The sequence below is a fragment of the Carassius auratus genome, chromosome 12, assembly GCF_003368295.1.
Source record: "Carassius auratus strain Wakin chromosome 12, ASM336829v1, whole genome shotgun sequence".
Taxonomy (NCBI): Eukaryota; Metazoa; Chordata; class Actinopteri; order Cypriniformes; family Cyprinidae; genus Carassius; species Carassius auratus.
The window spans coordinates 11,766,765-11,781,827 of record NC_039254.1 but is presented as its reverse complement, the minus strand read 5'-3'; the positions used below and the strand labels follow the sequence as shown (position 1 = coordinate 11,781,827).

Below are 15,063 nucleotides of genomic sequence, written 5' to 3'. Positions count from 1 at the left end.
ACTTTTGGCTATGGTGAGAGCAGCCCATGGGGAACAGGGCAGTTCAGGCCAGGGTGTGGTCCTCTGCTGGCTGACTGCTCTGGAAACTGGGCCTGAAAGTACCGCTACACTTCCCCTCCACCGAACACACTGCCACCACTGCACTGAAACAGCTGAAACACCAGAACACTGCAATGCATCATACACTGACAGTTATACATGTACTGTATGCTAACACACATAACATAGCGGGCATATGTGAAGCTTCATTATAGTTTGCAGTCTTAAGCTGTGCATGTGCAGGTGTAAGAGCTTGCTAAGTAATCCGTTAGTGAACAAAAGAAGAGTTCAGGCCGAAATCTGAACTCTAAGTCCAGCCACCTGATGTACTGAAAATGTTGTTTTTAAGCAATGCTTAAACTCTTGGTGCTTAATTTAGACTGACTTTTGTATTAATGTTCAAGGCACATTTATAACTCTTTGTTTATTGTGCAGTGAAGTTTAGCTTTTGACACATTTTCAAGCTACGCTACACGCAGGGTGCTGTGTAAATATAATTATTTTCTGCTTGGTTCAGATCTTCCTTTTTTTTTTTTTTTTTTTGGTCCAGTCATTTTGTAAAAGTCAGCACTGGATGAATGTTTGGTTATCAGTATATTTGTAAAGGACAACATTAATTCACCTTTGTCTCCAGCTCAAAGTAGATGAGATACTTCAGTCTTTCTGCACAGCTGCTTATTCTGTAGTCAAAGTGATTTACTGAATTGACAAGGTTAAATAAAACTTTTAGATTGAGTCTGCTCTCAGCCTCACTTTGCAAAAGTAAAGGAATGTGGAATGTGAAAAACTTTGCTTTAAATGCCGTTTTGCATTGAGGGTGGGAGAAAAGACATAATTGTTTGTTTTGCACCTTATAGATATTACTCTGTTTTATTTTGCTGATGACTGTTGTCAACTTGGCAACAAAAAGACTGTACATAGAAATAATTAAACTGCTTTAAAAATGCTTGTGTGTTCCAGTTTGTGTATGATTAGAGTGGGCGATAGCCCATTACTGACAACATTTATTTTGCGAGATAATGATCTGCAATCACAATGACCCTCTTATGTTTCACTCCAGCAGTTTACTGATTATATTACACACTAACTATTAACAGGGACTGAATTTTGTTCAGATTTTGTTTCACATAAATCTAGCCAAAGAGTCTTATTAAAAAGATGGAAAGTTCCCTTTAAATCTGGCTAACATACCCCACTTTCAAGTAATTGCTAGCGTAGCGTTATTAAATTCAGTGACTCACAGACCACTGGCGACCTCATGCGTACGAAGATAAATCAGATTATTCAGATTTCTCACTTTTTTTTAAAGATGGTTTTGTCACGTGGTATCTGTTACTTTTCGCATCACTAGTCAATATGGCCTAATCAGAGTTGTTTTTTATAATGATTTTTTAAATGTATTGTATAGAAATGTCTTTTAATGTTTTTTGTTTGTGCGTCTAGCATAAAGACAGACAAATTATACTATACCACGATTATTATAAAGCTCCGCTAGTTGGCAGAGTCGCGTGTTTCAGATATTACCACCATCCACAGATTTGACCGAAGAAGAAGAGAGAAACGTTTGGCCCTCGAATAGGAGTTTTGCTTTTTCATTTTCTATATTCTTATTCATATCGACAGTATTTTTGCTCATAGTTGCATATTTCGGAAAACATGAATGAGGATATTTTGACCACTCTGAAAATACTGATCATCGGAGAAAGTGGAGTGGGCAAATCCAGGTATGAGATACAGATGTTGAAGTTTACAGATGTCATCTGATAGAACAACAACAAAACAGCTGCTTATATAAAAGCAACCCGACCTCGCTTTAGAGATAGGAACCACTGAATGTTTGTGAATCCAGTATTCTCACACAATACCACAAATAACAGTTTTGCAGATGCGTGTTTATGTGTCAATTTGCTAGTAAGAAACAAAAATCTCTGATTCACCTTTCTTTCCCCTTTTCTCTTTCTTAGTCTTCTTTTGAGATTTACAGATGATACATTTGATCCAGAAATTGGTGCAACAATTGGTAAGTCTGTAAAATAATATGACTAAGGTAATGTTGTTAGAGGTCCGAAATATGTAAAACCAGTTTTAAACAGCAGTATTCTCATCATCTGACAGGTTAAAACAGGCTTTTATAAATAGTATATTACAAAATACAGTATTATATACTGATTAACAATCTTTGATTGTTATCTATCTCTGTATATGGATTATAAATTGTTTACGGATCGCAGATTACTTGTTGTGTGAGCATGAGAAGTTTCTTGGTTTTTAAATGGGTCATGATGTGATTTAAATTTGTCCCTTTCTCTTCGGAGTGCTACAACTCCCCCAGTCTATGTCACTATGTGGGAAGATTGCATACAGCAAAACTACTTTGTTTGGTCTTACAAAAGAGGACATGACTAGAAATCATGTTTATATCACGTTTATAATAGGGATGTGCGATATGGACTAAAACTTATCAAGATTTCTTTATCAATTTTGCGATTTCGATTTTAATCACGATTTTGATACACACAGGCATGCTTTACAGTCATAAATGCATTCAGTATAAATTTGAAACATATTTCCAAAAGAAAACCAATGAGAGCTTTATCCAAAAGTTGTAACATGCCTCTTGAACAGACTTAAGTCAAAATAATCAGTAAGTAAAGATGTAAAACAAAATCTAGACATATGGCAAAAAATTATTATAAAAAATAAAATTGCATTGGTCATAAAGCTCACTGTAGCAGTGCCTCAGGTGTTATATGTTTTGCCCAATATATTTTTTGCCCAAGGTTCACACGTACTCCGTCTGCAGTGCCGCAATCTCCTCTTGCTCAACCTGTGTCTTGTGCACTCACAACTCTCTCTGTGCTCATGCGCAAGATATTAAATCTTTTCGCACCTTTCTATTTATAACCTTTTCTGTTCTCATCTTTTACCGCATGCAGTGTGAATGTTCTGTTCCGTTAAAATGGGCTAAAAAAAAAAGGGCTTTTCAGACCGATGAGCTTTGTTAAAATCGATGCGTTTCAGAAGACGGGGCATAAGGTGAAACAATAATGCACAGTAAGTATGTGGAAAATAATGTGTTTTTTAAACCTTAAACCGCATAAACACATTTCATTACACCAAATACACAAAATAATGTTCTTTTTAGCAGCATCATATGACCGTTTTAAGTTTGTTTAATTATGTGCCTTTATGATGTAATGAACACAGCAACCTAACCATCACAGGACACACTGACGTAAATCACACATGCTTCTCTAGTGCTGGTCTTACTTGAAAAACAGCTTTACTTGCATTGTTGAAATATTTTACCTATAAGTGAAATTTGACATTCTGAAAAGTATATTTAGCCATGTCAAATCCTGTTTAACATCTGCACTTCTTCACTAGAGTCTTTACAGGAATTATCAATGTATAATGTCACACTTTAGTTTGGGGACCAATTCTCACTATTAACTAACTATGAACTACTAGATATAAAAATATGGTAATGCAGATGAAGGCACTTTATATAGGAAATAACAGCCAATATGTTATAAGCAACTGTTCATAGTGAGAGCTGGTCCTTAAAATAAAGGGGTTACCTTACCTTATACTGTATGTTGCGGAAGCTCATTGGCTGTTCAAAGCAGTGGCTGTTACTTTGCCATTTAGGTTGACGTGTGTTGATGTGACCGTCGTTTTCTGTTCAGAGCCCCCCAATCCAAACCAAACAAGTCCAGATCTCCTTCTTTGGCTTCCTCTGGTAAATCTGTCAGTGCGGTGTTGAAATTCAGGAGTACTTCATGCCTCCTGATCTTTCATTCACAGAGTGCTGAGAGATTTATTCCCCTGTCATCTTCACACATACTTTCATTTTTCTTTTATGAATGTAAATCACTTATGTTTGTAAGTGATGTGGCTTTGCTGAGTGATGAGACACAGGTGCTTGAGTCGTCCTGTTTTCTTTTTATCTCTACGTAATAAACCCACAATTCCCCATTCAGCTATAAATTCTGCTCTTTCTAACTTTAGTCGCTCTGGGCTTGTTGCCTGACAAATATCAGGGTCCATCAAAAATTAAATCTGTCTCGCTATATATGAATGGTTTTATCATAACCCTCATAAAACATCTAGACTGTATTTCCATAAGTGCTTGTGAATCTTCTTTGAATATTCCACCTGATTATTTACATTTTTGTCTGTTGTAACCATTTTTTAGGGGACTAATTTTGTAACCATATCTGTACCCAGTGTAAACCTCCCAAAACCCTCTTTTGAGGATGTAGACTCAGACTAACCAGAACTTCACAGTATCTTGTTACTCTTCAGCTGGTCTGATTGCATCCATTGTTATCATTTGAAAATCGATTCGTGTAAAAGCGTCTGCTAAATGATTAAATATACATTTAAAACAATGAAAGCTGACGTAATGCTCTATATGTACTAAACACATCATTTATTTCCAATAAGGTGTAGATTTCAAGGTGAAAACCCTGGCTGTGGATGGAAACAAAGCAAAGCTAGCAATCTGGGTGAGCAGTCAATTTCAAGTTTGGAGTGGCGCAGATTTATGTTGTGCGACGGTTTATGAACAATTTATGATATAGTTTCCAGGGAAATTATGTCTTAGTTGGTAAATTACATACGTTTTTATAATGCTAATATAAACGTTTGACTGTGTTTCGCTGATATAACACAAGATGGCAGTGTTGTTCCGTCCTATTTCCCGGAAGGCAGGCAGCTCTTTTGTAACGTCTTTATTATTCAAAATATTCATTGTATACATGTTGTTCAACACTGTTTCCCTTGATTTTCTTTCGTTTTTAAAGGACACTGCAGGTCAGGAACGTTTTCGAACTTTAACACCCAGTTACTACAGAGGAGCTCAGGGTGTCATTCTGGGTAAGCGAGCATAAACTGGTTTTTCACTTCAATACTATTAAAAAACATGAAAAAGCTTTACAGCTTTAGAATATTGTTTGTGTATCTAGCACGAATATACACTGGAATAGTGTATGAAACACCAAATGTTATATTTTTAGTTGTATTTGTCGGATTTAGGCTAATTTGAGAAGTCTGGTTGTCTTTAGTCTAATTTAAAATGTATTTGTTTAATGTCTTCTTAGTGTATGATGTCACCAGGCGAGAGACGTTTGCTAAGCTGGACAACTGGTTGAGTGAGCTGGATACATACTGTACAAGAAATGATCTTGTCAAAATGCTCGTTGCAAATAAAATCGATAAAGTAAGTTACATTTAATGCACTTAATGTGTATTTTTTAAGTCCAGCAGAGCCTTTGCACTCTTTATCGCATATTTCCTTTAGTCTTTAAAACCCCTGCCTGGACCCAATTTCCAAGGCCTGACATAGACCTGACATAGCTTTTTCAGCTTCATCTCTACACTGCTCTATACGTATCTGCAAAAAATAGTATTTATTTTGGATTATTAAGTATATAGTGCTGATGTAGACATGGAAAACTGGTTCTCTATTCATAACTAATGAAAACTATGTCTGATCCTGTGCTGTTTTTCTCTGTTTGCGTAGGACGACCGTGAGCTAGAGCGGGAAGAGGGTCTGAAGTTCGCTAGAAAGCATTCCATGCTTTTCATAGGTGAGTAGTCACTAAGATGCTCCCTTCATCCAGTAATGCATTTTTGGAGAACTCATTATTCACTAATACACAAGCTTTAAATAGGAATGCACTGACATTTTACATTTCCCACATTTCAATTCAAGATTCATCATCTTCACACATGGAAAAATCAGACATTTGACTTAAAGCTAGTTTATTCAACTGCTGTAATACTCACATGCTACTATTTTTAAATACTTGTGCCCATTTGCTAAAAAAACAAAGGTTATGCTATTTAATTGAGGGATGGATTATTTGTATAAATTGAGCGTTCATTTATTATGACAGTTAATTCAAGTCAGACTTTACAATGGCTCTGATTTATTTCTCTTTTTTGAGCTTGTGTAATCGTAACAGTCCTGTGTATGTATTTGTGGGTGACGTCCTGCATTCCTCTGCGCTGTGGGTTTGGTTTGTAAGTCATGTGACACGCCTCATGAGTGGGTATGTAAGCAGCAATCTGTCTGAATTAGCCGTGAAGCCCTCACACCAAATGAAATCTGCAGATGGACACCATGGCTGCGGCCCGTGTGCTCGAAACCAATGCCTTTTTTTTCAGATTTAATGTTTCCTATTCGCTTCTACGTTCTCCTGACATTTAATATTCAAGACTAAGTGTTTCTTATGGTTTTACAGCACACTATTCTTACCATTCTTTTCTGGTTTTGTATTTGTTTAGAAAGAAATAATTCAGCAAGGCTGCATTAATTTGATAGTAAAGGCATATATAACGGGTCAATAGACTTCTATTTTAAGTACATTTTCTCTCTTTGCAGAGGCCAGTGCTAAGACGAGAGATGGTGTTCAGTGTGCATTCGAGGAGCTGGTGGAGAAAATCCTGCAGTCTCCAGGCTTGTGGGAGAGCGTGCACAAGACAAGAGGAGTTGCCCTGTCTGAACTCTCTGAAACCGGTCAAGGAGGCTGTGGAGCATACTGCTCACTTCTCTAACACACAAACTGCTGTTTAACCAGTGCAGGTTAGATAAGTTAACGCATACGTATGCAGGATGCATAAACCTTTTTTGGCATGTGTATCTGCACAAGAAACACTCGTATCACATGGTTAAAGCATTATCATTTAACAGGTCCAGCGGTATAAGGACAAAATTTTTTTAGTGATGAAATTAATTTAAAGAACTCTATTAAAGGCACACTCATCATTTTTATTCAGGAGGGGGATAAAAAAAAACTTGATTACTCTCTATTATCTCAGATCAGTATGCTTCTCAGTTTGTATATTTCTCATAGTGTTTTACTTTGTTTTGTCTCGGTGCCTGTGTTTCTTATTTAGGGAGAGGTAAACACTCATCAGTTTAACTCGACCTTTCAAACTGCTGGAACGAGACCTCAGTAGAACACAGATTCCCATCGACATGCCCTCGCTTGATGTCTACAACGTGCGGAACTCCGTTTTTTCTTTATCTGTCCATCTTTAGATCCCACTTTTCCCTACTGTCAATCACTCTCTTTCCTCTCTCTCGCTACATGTATCTGTCTTCAATCTGTCTCTGATTCTACACGTCCCTCTCTACGGAATTATATAGAGTTACCAAGGATTTTGGATTTGTGTTTTAATACTTTTATTGACTTGGAACACCTACATAAAAATACGTTTTTGAAAAGTTTATAAGTCAGGCAGATTGGCACAACAAGTCTCTGCTGTGCATATAAATAAACGAGGGTAAAAAAAAATTACTTAAATAGAATAGAATAGATCAATGAGAAAAGGTTAATTTCTTTCTTTTGAATATAGGAACTTTTTTGCCTGGAGATTCATAGACACTTAATGTCTTGACATGTCTGTCCATCTCATTGAAAGGAAAAAAATGCTTAAAAATCCTTCGAGTGAGTCATTAGGGTGTGACAATAGATGGCTGGTTTTCTCACACAGAGAAATGGAACAAAAGAACAAATTTAGAAATAATAAATGTTCGCCAAAAAAAATGCCAAATGAATATTTCCATTCTCCTGGTTGAATCTGCACTCTCCGATCTGGACTATTTAGTCTGTTATGTTTGTTTTAGAGAAACATCCAGGGGGTCCCAGATGTCTGGTCCTCTGTTCGTAGCTTGAAAACTGGGTGGTAAAGTCCTGCTGGGAGCCAACCTCAGTCACAGCAGTTTCAGAAAGTGTGTGGCACATGTGGAAGGAAACGCTGGGTTTTGTATATACGCCCACAGAGTATTTTCATTTTTGCGCATTTACAGTAAACATTCCTTTTCACTTGTTTTGAAATTGCAAATTATTAGGCAATTATAAATGTATTGTATATTTTCCAGGTGCATGCAGTGATGTCTTCTGTGCTTTTTATGGCAGTTATATGTAATGGTTTATGTTCCAATCAATGCATATCAAAATCATCCTATATTTCCATTGATCTGAGGACTTTGACTAATGTAGGTTTGGATTCTTACTAAATCAAATTTCTCTGTTTGTTTGCAAGTTATTGCTATTCAACACTAAATCCAATGAATACACAAGAACGCATTTACGTAATATTGCATACTGTTATTCCATATTCATTGCTGTATGTAAATATTTGCTGATAATGGTCATAAATACATTGTAATGTTGATGTTTGACACTATAATGCTGTACTTGAAATGACAAGATTTTGTCTATGAATACTTTTTTCTCTCTCTCTCTTTCACTTTCTTTCATACTTTTTCCAGCAGTGAGTTCTTGTTAAATATGACCCACCACAGGAATGTATCTCCAGGCCTCTGCGATTTCACCGTTTCCCGTTACATTTCTGTGTGAATTCTGTAGTGACTGAAGTGTTTGCTTATTCATGTGTTCAGATGGCATCTTCATATGGTTTCCGCACCCGTCCGATGTGGATGAATCCAAATGATTGGATTTGCACAGTGGGCAGGTCCAGTAACCATAGGGATTGCAGGTTTTTGACCGTAGAAATGTCTTCAGAGCCGTTTGAGAAGGAGGTGCATAATTCCAAGTTGACATGAAGGCCTAGCCGAAAGATCTTCTTGGATTAAGTACAAAATGATTTGAAGAAAGTATGTGTCGATCATACATCAACGATGCTTTGCGGTGCCTGTACTGTATTGTTCTTATATGACTGGCTGTCCATACTATTCCTGTAATTTAGTATGCTATATTTCCCCTGAAGATTTCTCTAAATGCTCCCACCTGCCAGTTTCACCTTTCTCTTGGATGAGGAAGGGATATTCCAGGCACAATATTATAATTGCACAATATAATACTGAGGCCTAATTATTTTGCTGGTTAGGGAAGCTGAAAGCCTGGTTTGGACCAGTATGCTGAGGATCAGTGTCCAGAATACAACACGTGCAGGTGACCAGCCATTCTGGTCTTTTCAGAGTAAGGAGGATATGAGTCAACTTTAGGCCCCTTTGTTGAGTTTTTAATGCTGTATTCATTTTTGTATATTTTAGGTCATTCAATTTGAGTAAATTATTGTTTTTTTGCATTATTTTAGGCAGAAATCTGTGGAATTTAAAGAAAATGGTTTCTAAATATCCAGAGCTGGAAATACTGCAAATATTTTGATCTCAATGCATAATACAAAAATAACTTAGCAAGTTGCTGAGGTCTGAGGCAGTTAAATTTGCCTTGTTTTTTGACAAAAATATCCTGTAAATATCAACATTTTGTCATCTATTAATTTTAGTCAGATTTAGACCAACTTAAATGTCATCAAATTAGTTTGTGAACAAACAAAAAAAAAACAGGAAACGGGAAGCAACATACACATCAGTCAATTTACAATCAGAAATAGAGAGAGAGAAATCATTTATATAATCAAAAATGTTTGCAGACAAACATTGCCAAGCATCTATGGTACAAGGTTTAAATGGCATCTAATTTAAATGGTGAAAATACGTTTTATTTTGCTTTTATTATGGCAGGATAATGGAGAGCAGACAGGAAAGGATGCAGGAAAGAGAGGGGTAGGAATCAGGAAAGGTCCTTGAGTCAGGATTCGAATTGGGAACGCCTGTAGCGCAACAGGTTTGGCACACTTGCCCACGAGGCTACGAGCACCGACATTCACATCATTTTTGTGCAGAATGTTTGTTATTATGTTTATGTGTAAAAATGTGATGCATCTCATACATACAGAATGTGTTTGGGTTAATAAATCGCTAACAAAGTTCTTCAGTTTTCCATCTTTGATCTCCTGTTCTGCTGTAGCAGTCAGATATGATTGATATTCAGCCTTTCTGCCTTGCATTTTTATATATCAAAAAATATTGCCAGTGCATTTTTAATATCTAGCAGTGTTTGTTTTTGAATCTGTGTTGCCTTTTGTGGTGATACAGTAATGATTGACTGTTTAAGATCTCTATGTTCTGTTTTCCAGATTCCTTTCACTCATTTCACCAAACCAGGCACTTATCTGTACATTCTGCATAGGCCATCAGTCCAGGTCTCATTAACTACCATCTTTCATTCTTTCTTTTCCCCATCTCTCGTGCATGGCTCAGTGCTCAGACTGCCTCTCTGTGGGCTCATCACACTGTCCTCCATGAGATCATTATGAGACTGCAATGGTGGTTTCATAAGGTGTCGAGTTCCTCAAACGTCACTACATTTGGCCTGCTCACACACCCTGCTCTCGTTATCAGTCTGATTGATTTGCCGTATCGGCAGGGGGAACGGAGCCAAAGCAGTTGTAGGTCGGAGGATGGTTTGCGGAAAGTGCACAAAGGGTCAGGGTTTAGTGATGATTTCAGAATCTGTATTTCACTCTAGAGACACATTTAGCACATCGTGCTGTGTATAAACCGAAGGAACGTTTTCATTAGAGTTCTACGGTAAATGCATCTTAATGGGGGGTGAAATGCGGGATTTCTTTGTACCACATATTCTCTAGTTATTGATGGCATATTTAGCCAGTTTTGAAGCTTCGGTTGAGCGTGACATTGGTCTGAAAAGCAATTTGCTTGGCTGCAGTCCATTTCCAAATCCTTCTTAAACTATAATAAGACTCTATCTGGATCTGAAACACTATTTATGTTAAGTATCAAGTTGATTAGAAATGTCTGTGGTAATGCGTGTCATTTTTTGCAATAATCCTCTACAACTGTCATAATAATTTCCCTCCAAGTGTTTAAAATACAGGAACTGTAAGAATAACCACGGTTTATACTTTCTAGATAAATAGCCTAGTTCTTCTGAGTAGCTGGATATGTATCTTGGAAGTTCCTATTGGTCACAGTGCAGAAACAGCTCACAAGCTATTTGTGACCTTTTAATGCCATTATTGCAGCTCAAAGTCCCACTTATTCACTAAATTGTTCTTTTAATAAGTTTTGGTTGGTTGTAACAACTTGCGCTATAACTATACTGAAATGTTCTAATAATTTACAGCATTACAAAAATATATACTGTGCATGCATCAACCCTGCACAATCTGGAAAAAAAATTAATAATAATTTCACTGGAGCAGTACCCTCAATGCATATTAACAAAGTCCTTTTAAGACCAGCCTGCAAGGAAGTCGACCGGAAGTTGAAGTCAGCCGCGTGCCGCCATCTTGTAGCAGAACTTCACCTGCGTTAGCATCCCATTGACCTCCCATTCATTTTGGCGTCACTTTGACAGTGAATAACTTTACATCTGAGGCGTTTAAAGACTCCGTTTGTCCATTATTTATTTCTAAAGATACACGACGATGTATAAAGGGCTCCATTTCCCCTCTATGTTACATTATGGCCCCGTAGAAACAGTTTTTGTAAAAAATAGGCTAACGATTGCATCATAACCACTTGACTCTCTGTCGCATTACCGTACAGACAGGAGGAGAAGCTCGCAGGCAATTAACTTAATACGGTGTACTGGCGTTACATTTTAAAATACTATACAAAATAATTAATCAGAATACTTACTCCTGCTCACTCACGACAAAGAACTCCCCGCTCAAGCTCGCCGTCTATGCAAGATTAACAATGGCAGTTTGCACGCACAGCCACTTAGAAGATTTACATCTGTCAGACAGGTTGCTGACGTCATCAAGCTTAGTTTGAGTCTGCGCGTCAGAAACGGAAGTGCTAGAAAACGCTAAAAATGGGCTTCACTTGTCTCAATTGAGTTCCAATGGGGTCGCTGTGTCCATTTCTTTTACTGTCTATGTTTAAGACAAGTCATGTCACTCGGCGGCCATCTTTGAAATGCCTCTCGGGCATGCAAGTGAAATTCCTATCTCTTTGTATGGGGAAGCATCAAATTCTCCAAAACTGTTCACTAAGCTTATGATTAAATTTGAAATCACCAAAAAAAATCTGACAAACTTAAATAGTTTTTGCTTAAATAGCGTTATAAAAAGCTTATTATAGATCAGCCAGTACTCATGCGCAGTCCTAAGAGTTCGTCTCAGTACGCTGACTAATTCTATAGCAACCAGGACCTCTAACGGCAGATGCAGTGAGGCGTTGAATTTACTGATTAGCGATTGGCTCTTTCAGATGATCTAATTTGTGCATATGATCTGTTTATACCCCAGTGGTAGTTATGTTTATTTTTATTCGAAAAATCGAATATTCACACTGTACAAAATGTTGAAAAATCTATGAAAAATATGAAAAATCTCAATACAAATGCTAAACATACAAACAAAAAATGTAAACTGAAATCATATTCTTAATGTATTCACATTCTCCTCCCAACCTAGTGGTTAATTATTTTAATGTTAACAACCTCCATTTCTTTTAAAAATCCAATACTTTAAACTGTCATAATTACAGCAGAAATACCAGAGGAATTATTATCTTATTTAGTATAGGGATCCTTCTGATATAGTGTTGGACAATGTCAAGTGCAAGAGGTTTGGAACCACTGCCTTAAAAGGGGGGTCATGAACGGAGAAAGCAAATTCCTCTGATCTCTAGACATATAAGAGGTCATTGTACTATTAAAAACTTCATATGAGTTTTAAAATTTTTTAACTATCTCATTAGTCTAAGAACAGCTTATTTTGAAGCTAATCTGCCAAAACAACAGCTTGCAGAGTGTACCACTCTATGATGTAATAGTGTGGCTAAACACTGCCTCCGCAGAAGATCATCAATGCCTGCTTCTGCACTGCTGCCTCTTTAGCCCCGCCCATCTATTCATGAGACAAACATACAAAACAATAAAGATGCTCCAAATACAAGATGCTATGCAGTGCCAAATTCTGATCCCAACATTAAAAAAAAGAAAGAGTGTTTGAACTTTATTTTAAGCTCCAGACCATGTTAGTAAGAATTCCGTCCTTCCATCACTTCATTTTACCACATATTTGTTTGCAAACAAGGCACAACTTGACACAGGATTTTCAGAAAGATTAAAGCTAAGAGGCAATGCTATACCGACTGTGTTGGATCCGATAGTAATGTTGATGAGTATTGGTTACTTCTTTTTGTTATATGGTCACTATTGTTATGTACTGAGTATAAATGTGTTTTCAACCTAAATTACCGCAGCAATATGAATTATATCTTAGCAGTGTGCATTTACTTCAGAGACAGAGTCTATTATCCACCAGGCCTATTCAAACAGAGCGTTCCAATGTGGGGGTCAAAAATAAAGGATTACTTCTAAATTTGGAAATATTTTGATGTAAAAATATACTGACTTTATAAGTACACCTCAGAGAACCATGCGTACAAAATAAAAAACAAAGGCCAATCAAGACCCCTTTAAATATTACTTGTGTGCACTATTCAGGGTAGATACACAGTTTTACCTTTCGAGGATACTGTCCCAGTGACAAGTTACAGTTATTTCTTACATTGTGGCTGCTGCTGAGAGCTGACCAACCAGCTGATTAAGCCAGATATTTTAGGCTAAATTTCATTAAAACACAGTTTAGAGAATTAAGCAGAGATATAATGATAAAATGGCTCTGACTTCAAACTTTTGAATTACATTTTTCTGCTCTGGACAGATGACGGTCCTGGCTGTAAAATCTGCTGCGCATGATTTAAATTTGGCTGGGCTGTCCACTCTCTCAAATCCATCCATCGTTTTCAATCTCTAAATTTGACAGAGCTCTGACATCTCATCCCCAATTTTGCTGTCTCCTCTTTCCCCACCTTTGTTTTCCAGACATGGGATGTGCGGCAGTGCTTTCCTCATCAATAAAAAGGAAATTAATAATGCTGTCTAAATTCCATAATGTTAGATCTACCACATGAATTCTGACGTGACCATGACCATCCGTCTTCTGGCCCTCAAGTATTGATTTAGTGGTGATGGAAAATAAAAGACCCTACACTAAAAGGAAAAAGTCCTTTGCTCTTAAAGTCAGTAGGACATGGGAGGCCAAAGCATGAATTAGTGGCTTCATTCATCTTTAGCAGATCTGTGGCTTTCAGTGTAGTCCAATGTGACATCCCGTTGGCCCGGGTGTGCTCAGTGGGATTCCTGGAGCATTCTGTCATTCACTCCACACATACATGCACACATAAAGACTACCAGATTGATTACTACAGTATAGATATAGAGCGCTGTAGCAACAGGCTTCAATGATAAACTAATCACATTGTATCAACATACAGAGGGTGTAAGATTTCCTCAAGCAGAAGAGGCAGTGCCATTGAAAAACCGCATGTTTCTCTGAGACAGTCCCTTTTCTGTGTTCCTGTGGAATGAAAGGAAGGGATGAAAACAGTCTGGTGGTCCTACGGGTCATATGATTGGCACACATGGTAACAGATTCTTTATTTTGTGTAAATAATCTTGACTTGTGAAGTAATTGTAGTATTTATTTCTCTATGACTGTCTGATGTTGTGCTCTTGGTGACATGCCGGTAAGTTGAACGCACAAAATTGCCTGAAATTTCATGGTTGGAAGTTTCTATAGCCAATCTCTGTTGGAATTTAATATGGAACCCATCATATTGTGTAATACTGGTGTGCTTAAAAGTAGCAGTAAATCACTAGTGTGTTTTTACTTGTCTGTCCCAGGTTGTGGATAACCTGTCTGTTTTTACTTACTGCTCCTAACAGGCCGGTCTTATTTAACTTCATCAGATTCACTTTAGGGCGCTTGTTAATGCATAAACTATGATTTGTTGGCTCATTTTCATTTTTTACCCTTCACGGTATAGAAATCCATCTAATGATTAATGCTTTTCTGTGAGTGTTGTGAACGCCAGTAATTCTTTCTTACACTTCTGGCTTTAAAAGTGCAAAAGCAGCCCTGCTTTGAGGTTCTTTCGACTGCACTGCTGGAGGTCTCAAGTCTGATTTCACCTTTGGCAAGGTTTAGTGCTAAAATGTTTACATTTGGCCAATCAAGCTCCAGACAGTAGCGCCTACACTAGAGTGAGGTCATGTATCCTTCCACCAACAGCATTATTATAAGTCTACAGCACATAACAGACCAGGTAGGCCATCTTATCCCTCATTCAGATTCCTCAAAGTTACTCAACAGCCCTTT

The 15,063-nt window shown here is 37.4% G+C and overlaps 1 protein-coding gene across 3 annotated transcripts; it reads left to right on the top strand.

Moving 5' to 3' along the window:
* The first annotated feature begins 1,567 nt into the window (after window positions 1-1,567).
* On the top strand, window positions 1,568-9,792 carry LOC113111847 (ras-related protein Rab-18-B-like). 3 transcript variants are annotated; one of them, XM_026277000.1, is made up of 8 exons: window positions 1,568-1,763; window positions 2,004-2,059; window positions 4,489-4,550; window positions 4,848-4,920; window positions 5,145-5,263; window positions 5,567-5,633; window positions 6,431-6,631; window positions 9,545-9,792. In XM_026277000.1, the coding sequence occupies exons 1-7, from the start codon at window positions 1,696-1,698 to the stop codon at window positions 6,601-6,603; spliced, it is 618 nt and encodes a 205-aa protein (XP_026132785.1). In that variant the 5' UTR covers window positions 1,568-1,695; the 3' UTR covers window positions 6,604-6,631; window positions 9,545-9,792. The 3 variants fall into 3 exon arrangements, with proteins under 3 accessions (XP_026132785.1, XP_026132784.1, XP_026132783.1); XM_026276999.1 differs by having other exon boundaries at window positions 6,946-9,792; XM_026276998.1 differs by having other exon boundaries at window positions 6,431-9,792.
* Window positions 9,793-15,063: the final 5,271 nt, after the last annotated feature.

Bases quoted from the DNA above. Each gene is read 5' to 3' on its own strand.
- LOC113111847 (XM_026277000.1), top strand. From the start codon at position 1,696: ATGAATGAGGATATTTTGACCACTCTGAAAATACTGATCATCGGAGAA. The intron at 2,060-4,488 runs GTAAGTCTGTAA...ATTTCCAATAAG, and splicing joins AGAAATTGGTGCAACAATTG to GTGTAGATTTCAAGGTGAAA. The intron at 5,264-5,566 runs GTAAGTTACATT...CTGTTTGCGTAG, and splicing joins TTGCAAATAAAATCGATAAA to GACGACCGTGAGCTAGAGCG.